The 15,702-nt window shown below is 37.8% G+C and overlaps 1 protein-coding gene across 2 annotated transcripts in view; it reads right to left on the bottom strand.

Annotated features, from left to right (window-relative positions):
* Positions 1-1,466: 1,466 nt before the first annotated feature.
* The window catches only part of LANCL3 (LanC like family member 3), a 52,507-nt gene continuing 38,271 nt past the window's right edge, over positions 1,467-15,702 (bottom strand). The window contains exons 3-5 of one of the 2 annotated variants that reach the window (XR_013543580.1): positions 10,294-10,678; positions 8,394-8,601; positions 1,467-4,989 (exon numbers count right to left, since the gene is read on the bottom strand). Coding sequence is in view for 1 of the 2 variants with exons in the window: in XM_072994249.2 (XP_072850350.2) it covers positions 4,830-4,989; positions 8,394-8,601; positions 10,481-10,678 (566 nt within the window). In the remaining variant the exon portion in view is untranslated. The remainder of the gene's footprint in view (positions 4,990-8,393; positions 8,602-10,293; positions 10,679-15,702) is intronic. The other variant, XM_072994249.2, reaches the window with a different exon arrangement.

Below are 15,702 nucleotides of genomic sequence, written 5' to 3'. Positions count from 1 at the left end.
TGAATGGATAGTAATCATTCTGCTTTTTTAAAAATACAAAAATGTTTATTCCTAGAAAGCTAACAACTTCTAACGATCTGTTCGTCCCTTGCCTTTTGCCAGACAGCTGACAACTACACACTGTGTTCTATATATTGGGGTAAACCTGCTATTTGCATTCAAAAACATAATAAACAAACTTTGTAAGCACCTGTTTTTTTTAAAAAAATGGATAGTGTGTGAACATCGTGCCATCCACAACAGAATGATTTCACACTTGCTTTCAGCTTTATCTTTTAAACATACACTCTTGACTTCATTTATAAGACTACTTACAGTAGTCTTAGTTGATACTAGATGCTGCTTAACTGGACATATTCCTTTGTCATTTATCTTTTTAGTTCAGGATACACCTTGAACTAGCTATATAAGATTTTTTTTCTCTGTTCTAATCAGTAAGCTGAATATAATGGTGGCGATTATTGTTCTTGGCCAAGTACTGAGAGTTCACATACGGACCAGGAGTACTGAAATAAATAGGGGGTCAGTTCCCCTTCCTTCGTCAAGCATGTGACATGGCATAACATCAAACATTAAAGACATCAAAGTGGGTAAGTTGCTTCCCAGGTTTTCATAGCATAAGACTTAAAAATATGTGGGAGAAAGGGAACATAAGCAAAGCTAAAACCACATATTCCTAACATGTATTGAATTTAAGTTAAAAGCAGTTAGTTTGCAAAAAAGTTTAAATCCATTACTAAAACCATAACTCAGCTATAATATTAAAACAAATAATACTGAATGTTCCTATCTTTCCTATACAACACTATATTTAGTTGAAATTACTATGATCTGGAGACTGTACTGTTGTCACTCAGCAGCCACAAGTAGTAATATGCTCTTAAGATGAAATCTAATGTCTCACATTCTAGTATACAAGACATATACTGTTCATCACAAATAGGCACACTATGCATAGAATATGATCAACAATTCCTTTTATGTAACAAAGCACAATGAAGAGAAAATCACACACCTTTAAATTCTATTGAACTGTCTATATAAGCAGCATAACACATTTAAGGATTTAATCTGGGCTGCAATCCTAAACACACTTCTTTGAGAGTAGACCTATTGTACATGGCAGGGCTTCTGAAAAACATACATAGAGTTAAAAACCAAAATCATCCTCCTTCACATCAATCTGCGCTGACATTTTAGGTAGGTGTTCTGTGAAAAAGTATTGTGATGTAACATATTTCTACAATGGGTGGTTTCTAACTGTGAAATTCTAGACTTTAGCATATTGGGTGGAATATAAACAAACAAACAAACAAACAAACAAACAAGTAAGCAAGCAAGTAAAATAGACTCCATTAAGTAAAGAGAACTTCCCCATTAAAGAGACTGATAGCAAAGGTGCTAATATCCTACCTATGCAACAGAAGAATTTGAGGTGATTCTGAAATGAGAGCAGTGGAAGAAAAGGGAACGAATTTCTCTGTGTGATATGGGGAGTTTTCTGAAGCATCACAGAATCACAAATCCATTGCAAAACAATTGTCAGCAGATGCCAAATTACAATACACCTCATTCCTTTTAAGGAGGTATGCTTTATAATTGTAGTAACTGCTGCATGGAAAATATTCACTAATCATATACTACCAACACATTTAATGAGAAAATTATTAGTGTATAACTGTGCAGCTACCTTACAGTCAGATTGGTTTATAAAAATGAAGTTTGAAGACACAATACTGGGATTTATTTTATGAGTCACGAGTTCTGCTCATAAGGAAGACTTTTAGCCATCCCCCTCATAATCAATGCAAAAGCATTCACAAGATACATAGTATATTGCAACAGTTGAAAAAAAATTGTAGCTGTACATGGATATCTATTTTAACTAAGAGACGACTTACTTATTCTTGCTCACACTAGAAATACTGGCAGAATTCCACTTGTTTCTAAAGTGGGAATATCAGATTATACCACCATTCTATGAAAAATAGTTTTCATGCAAAGTGAATACTGTAGTAAAAGAAATTATTGAAATAGAGATTGATTGAAACACCCAGTCTTTCTCAGAGTTTCAAAGCGGTGCATTTTATAGGGAAAAAAGTAATACTGTCAACAAAGAATGAAATCCTAAATTCTTCAGGTGTGCTATTGTTACTATGATTTAGGTTGCAATGCTAAACAACTTGGAGGTAAGCAGCACTGAATGTTTGAATAGACAGGCTTGTACAGGCTTGAATGTATACATTGCATAGGCATATGCAGACAGGCTTACAAAACACTGTTCCCAAGGTACATGGACAAGGGATTCAGGCTATATTTCTGCCTGGTAAATGAGCAACAACTTGCTAGCAGAGGTAGGCCCATACATCCCAACAAGCCAGATACTGACAAATCACACCACCCCTTGTTAACAATAAGTGAATGCAATCAGTATGTCCAGATTGGTCGGTCTGACCAACAGAAAACAACCAAGCTGTTGTTATTTGTAGCATTTCCTACTGCAGAGGCACCACCCTGCTCTTCAATTTAGAAAACAGCTTCTCTTCTCAGCAGTGGGAAATATTGCAATGAAAGCGATATGCAGAGTTTGGCTTTAGTTCTCCCGTGTATATGGATATCACTTTGTTTATTGTACTATATTTTTTGTTTTGAAGAAGAAACTAAAAATTTCAAGAATTACATGTCCTATAACTAAACACAGGATTATGAACTTCTGATCTTGAACAAATAAGACAGTGACAGATGAAAGTATTTCCATGGAAATTCTACTGAAATAAATGTTTCAGCACAATTACATAGTAAAGTTTAAAATATATAAATAATAACTTTTAATACATTTTATTTGCCCACTTATAATGGATCCAAAACATCTATTTTGAGCATTAATTTCATGAGAATAGATGTATTACCACTATTCCATCCAGGAACAGCATGATCTGGCTTGGGTCTACAGACTGCAGAAAGCTTCCCTCATTTTAGAAGTCAATGTGATTTAAGGACTATAGAGAAAGCTACTGTGGCAATAAATTGAGCCATTTCCAAAGATGGAGTACCTATCAATATAAAACTATATCAATAACTGATAGGAGATAATGTCTTACCTCTTTCTGCCCCTATTTAAAGACCCACCTCCATCTGCCCCTATTTTAGATGGGCTCGATTGTTTTCAGCTCATCAAGGGGTCCTGAGTAGAAATGGGGGGTATACCCCCATCTCTAGTCCTGAGTGTAGAAAGTTGGAATCTGAATCTATGGGATGTGTCTGTGGAAGTTAATTTCAGGATCAAAATGAAACGAGAGGAAAAAGCAACTCAGCTAGTGAGTGGAAATCAGGGAGGGAGTTAAAAAAAGATCCAGGTCTATTTTAATCATACTAAAACAGTCTTCACACTAAGCCACAAATTTCACTTAAAATAATAATACATTTCCTTACTTGCTACTGTTGAAAGCATTATTTTGTTCAATAGAAGAGTTTGCATCTAATTACTACATTTTTTTTACTAGTTTGTTTACTATATTTATACGTATAAAGCAATGCTTACTTGTAATGCCTTCCAGTTTTGGCTTAACTACTCCTCAATGGCAAATAGCATACATTTCTGGTATGATTTTAGACAAGCCAGTATAAATATTACTGTACATGTTAATATTATTAGCATTGTATTGTTGCTGCATATATGCTTCTGTATTATTTTATGTAATGTGAAAAATATAATTATCCATGTTTTCATTGGACCATTTAGTAACCTTGGTCTCTCATGTTATTTTTGTGTTCTCTTCTTTGATGAACCAATTGTGGAAATAATTCAACATGGTGATTTTATCTTTATAGTTTGGAGCTATAACTGTACCTAATTCTTTTTCTAAAGTAACTCACAAATGGTGTAGCATCTGCCGCCACAACATTAGGCATATAAAAAAAAATGGGGGCAGGGGATTTGAGTTCACAGAAATTATTTGCAACTTTACAAAGGCCCATTTCACATACTGACAACCACAATGCTTTTTTGCACATTTTAATGGTGTGCATATATGCCAATGAAAACTGTAAGGTTCAGGTGCTTCTAATAAGGAGTTGTTCCCCAAATGCATTAATAGCAATAGTACAGAGCTGAGGAACCTTTGGCTTGCCAGATGCTTTGGCCTACATTTCCCATGAGTTCCAGCCAACAAGGCCAGTGGTAAGGAGCAATGTGAATTGCAGGCCAGAGCATCCAAAGACCTGAGAAGTTACCCGCTCTTGGCCTTTTATTAGGCCCATTGAAATTTGTTTCTACATTGTGTCTCAAAGTTGTTTCATACTCCACACCTAGATTGCTTGCCCTCTCAAAATAATTTAGCAAAGCGCTTATCTGTCTGTTTACCTTTTTAAAATGAATAAACTTAATATTTTGTTCCCCACCTGCAAATGTTCATTTTTGTCCCTTCAGTGAATTCACTCTCTCAAAGACAAAGATGCTATTGATACAAGACAATGATTTTGTATTTTATATAATGATTTTATATTTTCTTGGTTCAGCTAAATTACTTTTTCCTTTTGGTTTTGGGAAAAAGAGAGTCTTTTCTTTCCTGTTTAAAATTGCAACCAATTATTAGAAATCACATTCCCCTTTTCCAAAATCCTGGCAATATACAGTATATATGTGTGTACAGAGAAAATGTGCACCTACTTTTCTCCACCCCCACCCTGCCTCCCCACAACATTAAGGCTCCCTGATTAATGCCAGTTTTGAAATGGGTGCGTTATTTTAGCATAGCCTTCCTTGATATTGAACTGAAATTATGCCTCTGGAATGGTTGTCCTGACACAGCAGTGGAGCATGTTCCATTTTACACAAAGACACTGTAGAGAGGGAACTCGGCCTGGTTGGGTTGCAGCAAATCAACAAGGAAACACACTGTTCCTGAGAAGCCTTCGAACAGACTGTAAATGCTTTCCAGTGCTCTGGAACCAGCCTTAAATTCTTCTGTAAACAAGAACTCTGCAAACCTAGGAAATAAGCAAAGAAACTAAGAAATCTATTATTGTCGGTTGCTCTATCAAACTGGTTTTGAAACTTCCTTGTTTAGAACAAAACTTAGCAAAACAGTCTTTTTTCCTTTTGGGAGACTTGTTTCTGAACCCCATTCTAATGCATTTATACTATCCTCTGCTAAGCTATATCTCGGTCTCTCATCATCAAAAGTGATATTATCTGTGCCCATCTATAACTGGCTCTGGAATGCCTACAACCCTATCAGAAACTTAGCACGAAAAGAGAGGAGAGGAGAGGAGAGAAATATTGGAGCACTTTAAAGATGAACAGTTATTTTCATTGTGAGCTTTCAATTAGAGATGAGCACGAATTAATTCAGCCTGAATCAGCGAAATTCATTGGTGAGACAACCACAGGTGCTGCATGTTTCCTCTCCTTACCCCCAGCTGGCTGCCTCACTCATAATGCCTCCACGTGCTGGGCTGGGTCCGCCTGCTGGGGTGGCTGCCCACTCCGGAGAGGGGCAGTGACTTTCCTTCCCTGCCTCCTGCAGCAGCTAACCACTCAGACAAGGGGGTGGGGTGGGGATTCTCACTGGGGAGGTGGGGAGAGGAAACACATGTACCAGTGGTGATGTGCCAATGAATTTTGTTGATTTGGGCCAAATCAATTAGTGCCCATTTCTACTTTCAATCAATCATCTTAAAACTGCAGAGTTGGAAGGAACCCTATGAATAATCAAGTCCAGCCCCTATCAGTGAACCACTGAGTTATCCAGAGGTTCTTGTGGATCAAAATCCACTTCTTCAGATATAGCAAATTCATATCCCTTATATTTGTTCAGTGGTGGTAAAAGTCATGTCCAAGTAACACTGCAGGTATTAGACAAAATGATGACGGTTAATTCACATAGAAAATGTACCATCAAGCTGTTCCTTTAAAGACCCCAGCTGCAGTGATTGAGCTAGGTAGACATGGTTCTCAAAAGAATACTAAGAGTTGTTTATAGAACTGTCTATCAAGGCAGACAACTATTTTATATGCATATATTACAGAAATCAGGATTATTAATATATGTAGTGTACTAAGAAACCTAGATCTCTACTGACACCCTTAGAGATGCATTGGAACTAGGTTATGTAACTCATTTCTGCTGTCTCCCTCTTGAGTTTTCCTTTGTAATTCCTCTTTCCTACAGTAACCACTTTGAGATCCATAGCAGGGACAGCGGAGAATTGGCAGTTCTAAAGACATAGCAGGAGAAGCATGGAGAGAGCTACGAGTTGACTAGAGGTGAAGTATTTCCCCATTTAAAGCAAACTGAACTTCTCTTAAGCTATGGAGGAAAGACATACTGTATTAAAGGGAGAAAGAGAGTGAAGGTGCTGACTTAAAATTCAGAAGACAATTCCTGTCTATGGCTTACCATACTGTATGTGTTTATGCCAGGATGTTTGTTCTGTGATTGATCAGCATTTACAATTTTTATTTTTTGCATTTCATTTCCATCTGACTATCCAGTCCTACTTCCAACCATGTGTACCTGAAACACTGGACAACCCATTATGCATCTGACATAATGGGCTGTACTGCATGAAAACTCACACTATGCTATGTTTGCTAGACTGCAAGTTGCCATAGGACGTTGCTGCTTCTGAGGCACAAAAGTCTCTTTCTGGAGGTCTGCTGTGTGATAGAGGATCTATTATTTTATAGGAGTGTATGTTTGCCTCCACTTATGCTCTGATTCTGTACAGTGGGGTCTCTACTTAAGAACGTCCCTACTTAAGAACAATCCAACTTAAGAACAGCTCCATTTGCTAAATTTTGCTTCTACTTGAGAACAGAAATCCAAGATAAGAACAGGAAAAAAACCTTTCCTGCTCTTTTTTTAACCTTAGGTCATCTTAGGTTAAAAAAAAAATTCTCCCCCTAGTGGTAGAGTACGTATTAACCAGCTTTGCATTAGTTCCTATGGGAACTAATGCTTCAATGTACGAACGCACCTCTACATAACAAAAAAACAGCCAAAACGGATTAATTGGTTTTCAGTCCATTCCTATGAGAAATTTTGCTTCAACTTAAGAACGTTTCAACTTAAGAACACCATTCCAAAACGGATTAAGTTCTTAAGTAGAGGTTCCACTGCAGTTTCTATGGACGGAAAAGAGCAGATACGGATTAAATGGTTTTCAATGCATTCCTATGGGAAATGCAGATTCAACATAAGAACTTTTCAACTTGAGAACCACCTTCCAATACGGATTAAGTTCTTAAGAGAGACCCCACTGTAATTGTAAAGAAGACAAAGAAAGTGGACTTTGATCCATGAAAGTTCACACTGAAATAAAACTGTTAGTCTTTCAATTGCTAAAACTGTTAGTCCTACAGTATCTTCTTCTTCTTCTTCTTCTTCTTCTTCTTCTTCTTCTTCTTCTTCTTCTTCTTCTTCTTCTTCTTCTTCTTCTTCTTCTTCTTCTTCTTCTTCTTCTTCTTCATTTTGTCCTTGTTATCCAAAAAACCTAAAAAACGCAGCACTACTGGAAAATCTCACATCTGGTGAGAGTTGGGATCAAACCTCATGCGATATTTAATGTGTTGTTGCAATTAATGTGCATTTTTTAAAAAAAATGTTTTTAAAAGAAGAAAAACTTGGTTGGGGAAAGCAGGATTAGGAAACAGCTTGCTCTTCTCCCCTTCTGCTCCTAAACTGACAAAAATTGTTCTCCCCTAAAGTTATTTTGTATCAGGAAGGAAAAAAATCAGTACTAATACAATTTACATTGAGGAAATGCACCAAACAATGAATATAATAATGGTTTATGCTTTACCAGGTGCCTCTGTAGAACTGAATGTTTCTGTTCAAGTTCACCAGTCTGAAGCATTATGTGTACAGTGGTGCCTCACTTGACGACGATAATCTGTTCCAGAAAAATCGCCGTAGAACGAAGTCATCATCAAGTGAAAGTAAAAAGCCCACTGAAACGCATCGAAAACCGCTCAATGCATTCCAATGGGCGAAATACCTCAGCATCCAGCGAAGATCCTCCATAGGGTGGCCATTTTCTGGTGCCTGTAATGCGAAAAATCCATCCTAAGCACAGTGGGGAGCCATTTTGAACAGTGGGTGGCCATTTTGAAAACCCAACAATCAGCTGTTTTTGATTGTCGGGAAGTGAAAAATCGGTTCCCGAAGCAGGGAACTGATCATCATAAAGCGAATTTTCCCTATCTAAACATTGCTTTGCAATCTCTATTACAATCGCAAAAAACTCATAGTACAGCGGATTCGTCATACAGTGAGGTAATCGTTAAGCGGGGCACCACTGTACATGTGTGGCAAGTGTGAACTTTCCTGCAATATGTTCTATGCAGGTATTACTACCACTCTGTTATCCAAACCTCCACCAGTACTAACCTTTGTGCTCTGTACATGTATTTAGAATTTCCTGTTAGCCTGTAGAGGAGCAGGAACACATACGCACTGCCAGCCACACCATGACATATTCCAGGCCCTTTCTTCAGTAGTCCCTTCTCCCAAGTCAGCTCTCCACAACGGATACAACTATCCAGATACTGAGGCTTCTTGGAAACTAGGTATGCCTTTGCAAACATGTATGCAATGCCTGGGGAAAGAACAACAAAATGTTATTTTAAACACCTTCAAATAAATAAAAGTATGGAACAGTTCCTATGTAAGATCACATAATTCTCCCTATATATTATGGGCATAAAATTTAACTCAGCTGGTTGCTAAATTTGAACAAGTTTGTTCAAATCTTGTTCAAGTCAAATCATTTTACAAGCCCATCACTGTGCACCACAGCAATTTTGCACACAACTGTACGTTCTGTCACAAGATAAGCACACAAATATCCCACCTCTTCTAACCAAACTTTGCCGAGTCCATCTCCCTGCGGTTGATTGAATTAAAGAGTAATGTAATCACTGATTCCAATGAGATTCTATGAACCGGGGTGTGTGTGTGTGGATAAAGAAGACAAAAACATTGTGACACTTTGAAAACTAATTGCTATATTTTAACATGAGCTTTTGTAGACAAGCCCACTTCTTCAGGTATAGAAGTTTGAAAAAGTGGACTTGTCCATAAAAGCTCACACCAAGTACAGCAGTTAGTCTGTAATGTGCATCAGCGTCTTTGTCTTCTTCTTTTTTCTTTTTTTTCTTTTTGTTTTTGTCTATGATGCTAGCACAGACTAATACAGTTACCTCTTCTAAAACTACAACTGTGGAAGATATCTTAATTAAAGATATCACAGAATTGGGGGGCAGTGGAGACTTTGTCGAAGGAGAGATCTAAAGAATTATTTTAGTTTTTTGTTTTGTTTCCTGCATTTGTTGTAAAACCAGTAATTGCTTTTAAACTGAATATGTATCAGTGTGCATTAATTGCTATGAAAGCTAGCTCAGCCACTGGATGGGATCAGGTGGTTGCCCCAGGCAGCTTATTTTGGGAGTCCTGAAAGAGAAACAAACTATTTATCATTGATTATGTAGGTGTATATGTACAGTATGTGCTCATGACAGTATTTTTACTATTAGCCATGGGAATTGATGCCTTTGAGATTTCCTAGCACAGGTGCCAAGACAACTTGTGCTATAGAGACTCATCCTGAGAGGTCATTTGCTTCTTTCAAGAAGCAAAATGCTTTGGGCTGCCCCTGAATACACTATGCCATGGACCCGTTTTGCTTTCTGACCTACACAACTACAAGCAGAGGTAGGTGTGCAGGAATCAACAAAACTCTTTCAAGGAGCTTTGTTTTCTAACATCCCCATGGAATCATCATGTTCTCCGCATCACTTTCTGCAGGAGAGAAGTCCTTCTGACATTAACTTTGGATTCCTGGCCTAAATCCAATTGTCAGTTCCAAATAGAGTAAACCTCATGGAGGGATGACACATACATTAACTGTTGGCTCAACATGCCCTTCCTCTAGTGATTACCACTGTGTCCCCCCCCCATTACTTAGCATTTACTTTTTTTAAAAAGACTGAAGAAGCCCTTTTATGTTTTCTAATGGCCAAACATACTTTTCAAAAATTTAAAAAGTGTTGTGGGGGGAATAAGGTCCTGGGGACCCCTCAAAACATTGCAAAATAGCCCCCTAAGTGGTATGGAGTTGAGCTCACAATTATTATTTTAAAAATATTTAGGAGTGCTAGCTGCAACTTGCCCACCTCTCATTTAATGGGTCTATCTAGCTTGGACTAACAAGTAGCTTTAAGCCTTATAACACTAGTTTATAATCACACAAACAGGCCCTAAACATTTGGATGTTTAACTGTTGTTGTACCAAGGTATACACTGCATGGATTTCAGTAGCAATAGAAATACAGTAGAAATGTGGCAGCCTGACATCCAAAGCAAGAGCAGATAAAAATTGGCCTGCTTTCTCAGCAAAATAGTATGCTGTGGTGTTACAGTGTGTGATATTATAATGACGAATTTCTGACTCTGCTTCACAGCATCTACATGAGAACCTGGAGCTCCATGACACCAGTGAACAAGTTCATTCTCCCGTTCAATCATCTCTCCTAGTTCTGGAGGCCAGTTGCAATTCTGCTCTTGATCCATGAGAAAGTCAACGCTCTGCCATACTAGATCCTGATCAGCAGGCGAGAGATATTCATAATAGGATAGCAGCATCTGTAGAATGGATGAAAGTCCATGGGCAGCCCCTGGGGAGAACAGAAATAATTATATTTAAGTCATACTGCACCAAATTTGCATAAGGTTTTAATTTAGAAGGAACGAAGTGATTAGCTAAGTAATAATTCCAAAACTCAGAGTTATGAGAGATTCAAAACAAACAAAACACAAACACACTCTTTTTTTAAAAATTGTATCACAGACAAACATACAGGACATACCAAACATACACGCAGGGAGGTGTTTTCTATACAATCATATCTAATATATAGTCTTGACTACATAACCATATTACTAAAATCTTTAAACCATATTATATTCTCCACTCTATATATATATGTATATATACACATATATATTCAGATCAAAATTTCTGGTATTAAATTCAGCAAAAGCTTTTCTAATTTGAAGTGATTACCATAATACACTATCTAATTTGTAATCTTAACTACATAACTATGTTATAATACACATATGTTTACTTTTCACTCAGCAATTTCTGTTATTGTATTTAACATGGACCTTTCTAGTTTAAAAGTTATCTGTACTTATCTACCGCCTATACAAAAGAGAGTCCAAAGTTGCTAACAGTATTTTAACTTGAATTAATCTTAATATATAATCTTAACTACAGTGGGGTCTCGACTTAAGAACTTAATCCGTATTGGAAGGCAGTTCTCAGGTCGAAAAGTTCTTAAGTCGAATCTGCATTTCCCATAGGAATGCATTGAAAACCATTTAATCCATATCTGCTCTTTTCGTCCATAGAAACTAATGGGAAGCTGCTATTCCGCCTTCTGCCACTAGAGGGGGATATTTTTTTTCTTTTTTCCTTTTAACCTAAGATGACTTAGCTTTAAAAAAAGGAAAAAAAGAGTTCGTAACTCGAATCTAAGTTCGTAAGTCGAGTCCATATATTCCTATGAGAGCAGTTCGTAAGTTGAAACGTTCGTATGTCGAGCCGTTCGTAAGTCGAGACCCCACTGTACATAACAATATTATAGTACACATGTTTACTCTCTCTATATATATACATCTTTCAGTCAACAATTTCTAATATTGTATTCAACATGGACATTTCTAATTTATATATACTTATCAACCACCTATACAGAAGAATTGCTGACAATATTTTAACCTACATTAATCTATATGTATATGTGTATCTTTCAATCAACAACTTCTGTTATCATATTCAACAAGAACATTCCTAGTTTAGAAGTTATATATATTTATCTATCACCTGTACAAAGAGAAAGTTCCAAGTTGCTGACAGTATTTTAAACTGAATTAATCTCCAATACCCTTTTTGCAAGTTTTAAAATGCCATCTATAGAACCTCTTTAAACCATTTTCTCTCAAATTTATTGATTTAATCCAACTGTAATTATCGTTCCACTTTTGAATCCAGTCATATATGTCTAAATTATAGCCAGAATTTTGTACCCTTTCCAACCTCATGCCTTCACATTTTCCTTCTTTAAGTTCTCTTCTATCAAGCAAGTATACATTTTTGAGTAATCTTCTCACTAATATAAATCCCCAGCTCATCCACCTGACTCTCCCTCTCATGCAGGCCCATTATTTTAACCTCCTTTTATCTTAATTCTAAAGTCTCTCTCTCTCTGCTGCTTCTGCTGCTTCCGCTGCTCTGGTGGGCTGGGCTTCCATCTGCATATTCTCCCCCTCCACTTTATATCCTGTAATCATCTTCTTAATTTCAAGGGTCTGGGTATTCAGGTGATCCTTGACTGACAATGTTCATTTGAAACTCCTGTATGTAATTCTTGAAGGGATATTCCATTGTACGTTTTGATGGGCTTGTACATTAAATAAGGGCTGTCCCTTCTGCTTCTTGAATATGAATTTAATGTGGAATAACACTTTCTGCTACAGAGTAAAAGAGTTCTGTTTTCTCCCAAGTCCACCAACTCTGGCTTTTTATTCCCCCCCCTTTTCCTGTACTTCCAATTCACTCAGAAGTCATAAAACAGTAAAACCATTAATCAGTTCACCCTCATGTTAAATGAGTCAGCCCAGACTCCGACTCCCACTAATGCATCCAGTTGTAAATTCAACTTCGGTCAGGAGCAGTTTTAATTTATAATGCACCGTTCATAGCTCATAGCAAGATCACTTAAGATGGGAGTTCCCAGTCTTCTTAAATTTCTAATTTTATGATATGATAGTTTATGCCATCCAGGGAGGACAGGGGGATGAGAAAAAGATTTCCATCTATTTTTTTAGTTTATCTTTCTGTTTCTCTCAGATGTGACACAGTAAATATTTGCTGATACTTCAGAGATACAAATGCTCCTTTGTGGCTTTTATTTTTCTCTCCTTTAAAGTCAGCCTCTTAAGTTTGATTTGTACTTGCTGAAGCTGAATAGAAAGTCAGTTACTCATTGTTCATGTAGTGAGGCATAAATCTTCTTCACACACCTCCCCTCCTGGCAAAGTTAGGCAGCTGATTCACCAGACATGGTATCTCCTGAGCCAGTTGCTTTGAGGAAGGAAACTCTCATGAAGACAGATTTGCTGTCTGAATTCAGAGGTTTCCCGGCCCTACTTGCTACAAGTCCACTCTCCTGTGAAAAATTGTCCCCCTTCACTTATGGGGGGGAGTTTACACAGGAGTTCCCAGAGACCTAGGATTCCCCTGTTCTTACTGCCGTTGCTCCTCCCCTTTCACCTCCCTCTTCACATAGTGCCTCATTAAATGATGAAATTTCTGGTCACCATAAGAGGTGGTGATGGCTACTGACCTATACAAGTTTAGAAGAGGATTGGATAAACGTATGTGCTACAATGTTCACTGGACAAGTGGTTGTATTTTCTTTTTCTTTTTTGTAGCTTGCACAAGCTAGCTTGCTGTTAAGTACACTCATTTGCATGTGGAAGATGTGTTCCTTTAAACACTGCAATCTCCAGTGCATTTGCCACTTTAAAGGCTGTGATCTGCAGCATCATATGCACCCCTTCCACTCCTTGCCAAAGGAAATACTTTAGAGGGAGGATGCAACAGACTGGGGTCCACACAAAAAAAGGCTATAGGGTTTTGTGGCCCACTCCAGCCTGGTGAGACGTCCTCTTAGCTCTCAGCATATCCATGGAGTGCTTTTCTGCATGCCTCCCATGACCAAATTACTCAATGAAACATTTCTAGATTTGATTAGTTGAGTGCCCACTTTTGGAATGGACCTCAAAACAGCTGTTTCTGAGGAGAAGGAGATTTTTTTCTTCCTAAACAAATTTCACCTCTTTCCCAAAATACAGGTTTTTAATTTTCAAGCAGGTGAAATGACTGAAAAAGTGTTGCTTCATGCATCTACTTAAAGGTGTGTTTTTGTGGCTTATTTGATTTTTATAGGGCTAGACTTCAATTGGTGTTTGTATGTTTACATATCTTATTGTAGATAATTATGGATAATTGATGAGGTGCTGGGGTGCATCTTGGTTTCCAATCAGATGCATAACTTGGCATGCAACCAAGATGTGCCCCGGCACCATGTCAATTAGCCACAGTTAGCTGCATCAAATTACACAAACCTTATGTGAACACCAATATGATTCTGACCACTCTTTTAAAAGACAGTGGTGTCTCGATTAGGATATTCAAAAGCAAGTATGAGAAGCGATCCAAATATTTTAGCAGCTGTGCGGAAGTCACTAAAGTAGTTCCACACAGCTGTACTCCATATGAAAACTATAATTACAAAAATTAGGCTTTTGAATCTAGGCATTTTTACTCTGTCCCTTTCATGTATTCCTCTGACATAGGCTGCTGTTACCCATGTAACTCTTGCATAAAATTTAATAATTCAAAACCTGGACCCATAGTAATGGCAAATTAGGTATTTTATATAAGGAGAAAGATGAATTTTTTCCAATGCCATCTCTAAATGTGCTGACCTGATCAGTATGTTACTCAAGCAGACCGGTAGATGCATAAGTATCAAATTAACTAGTTTTCAGTAGAGTACATTCCAGAGATGGGGACTCAAGTTGTGTGACTTGCTGTCAAGTCAGACTTAAGTTGCACTGGTGATTTGAGTCAGGTTTTTTTAACCAATGACTTGGACTCGACTTGTGGCTCAGAACCCACCAACCCCTTTTTTTTTCTGGAGAGACTCTGACTTGAGATATGGGATTTGGTACCAAAGACTAAGATTCAGACTTGGAACTCAGACCCAAAGAGTTGCCAACATCCCTGGTATATTAATTTACAAATCAAGCTGAAAGGAGTTCAGGGATCATTGCTTTTTACAATAAAATATAATGCAGCCTCATAACTCCTCCAGATGCAGCAGTTGTTCTGCCAACGATCTTGCTGGAATTTTCCTAATGTGCAAATAATGTTCCTGTTATCTCACTTTGCATTGACTTCCAATTCCAGGTTTTTGCTCCTTTTTCTCCATCTGCAAATGCTTGGTTATTTTTTTTTTTGTGCCATTTTGTTGCAGGGGTTGTAGCCTTAAGTATTAGGGCACTTTCCAGGCACCTTAACAGGCAAGGTTTGTTTAGATGCCCAAAGACCCTGCTCTTCTCTGATGGCAGGTAGCTGCTATGCTGAAAAAGCAAAAAAAGCAAAGCAAAGTGTGCTGCTTATCTACAGCCCCATAGTGCTTCAAACACTCTCTGGGTGGTTTACAAGTTAATTATGCAGGCTACACATTGCCCCCCCCCCAGCGAGCTGGGTACTCATTTTACTGACCTCGGAAGGATAGAAGGCTGAGTCAACCTTGAGCTGGCTACCTGGGATTGAACCCCAGGTCGTGAGCACAGTTTTGGCTGCAGTACAGTGGTTTAACCACTGGTTTTGCATGACCATTCTCCACACTCTGATCCTGCATTACACAAAAGGCACATCCATGTGTGTACACATACACAGACACAGTCTTTTCTCACAGCTGATTCCTCACTGGCATTTTCCTTGCTCCAGCTTGCTAGCAGGTCTTTCAAGTGTTGTAATGAAAAGATATCTTCACCTTCATTAACCCAATAAATCAAACTTTTTTGGGGGGTAATCTTCAGCAGAAAGACAGGATAAGAT

This window comes from Pogona vitticeps, chromosome 3, assembly GCF_051106095.1.
Source record: "Pogona vitticeps strain Pit_001003342236 chromosome 3, PviZW2.1, whole genome shotgun sequence".
Taxonomy (NCBI): Eukaryota; Metazoa; Chordata; class Lepidosauria; order Squamata; family Agamidae; genus Pogona; species Pogona vitticeps.
This window is presented reverse-complemented; position numbering and strand designations above follow the sequence as displayed.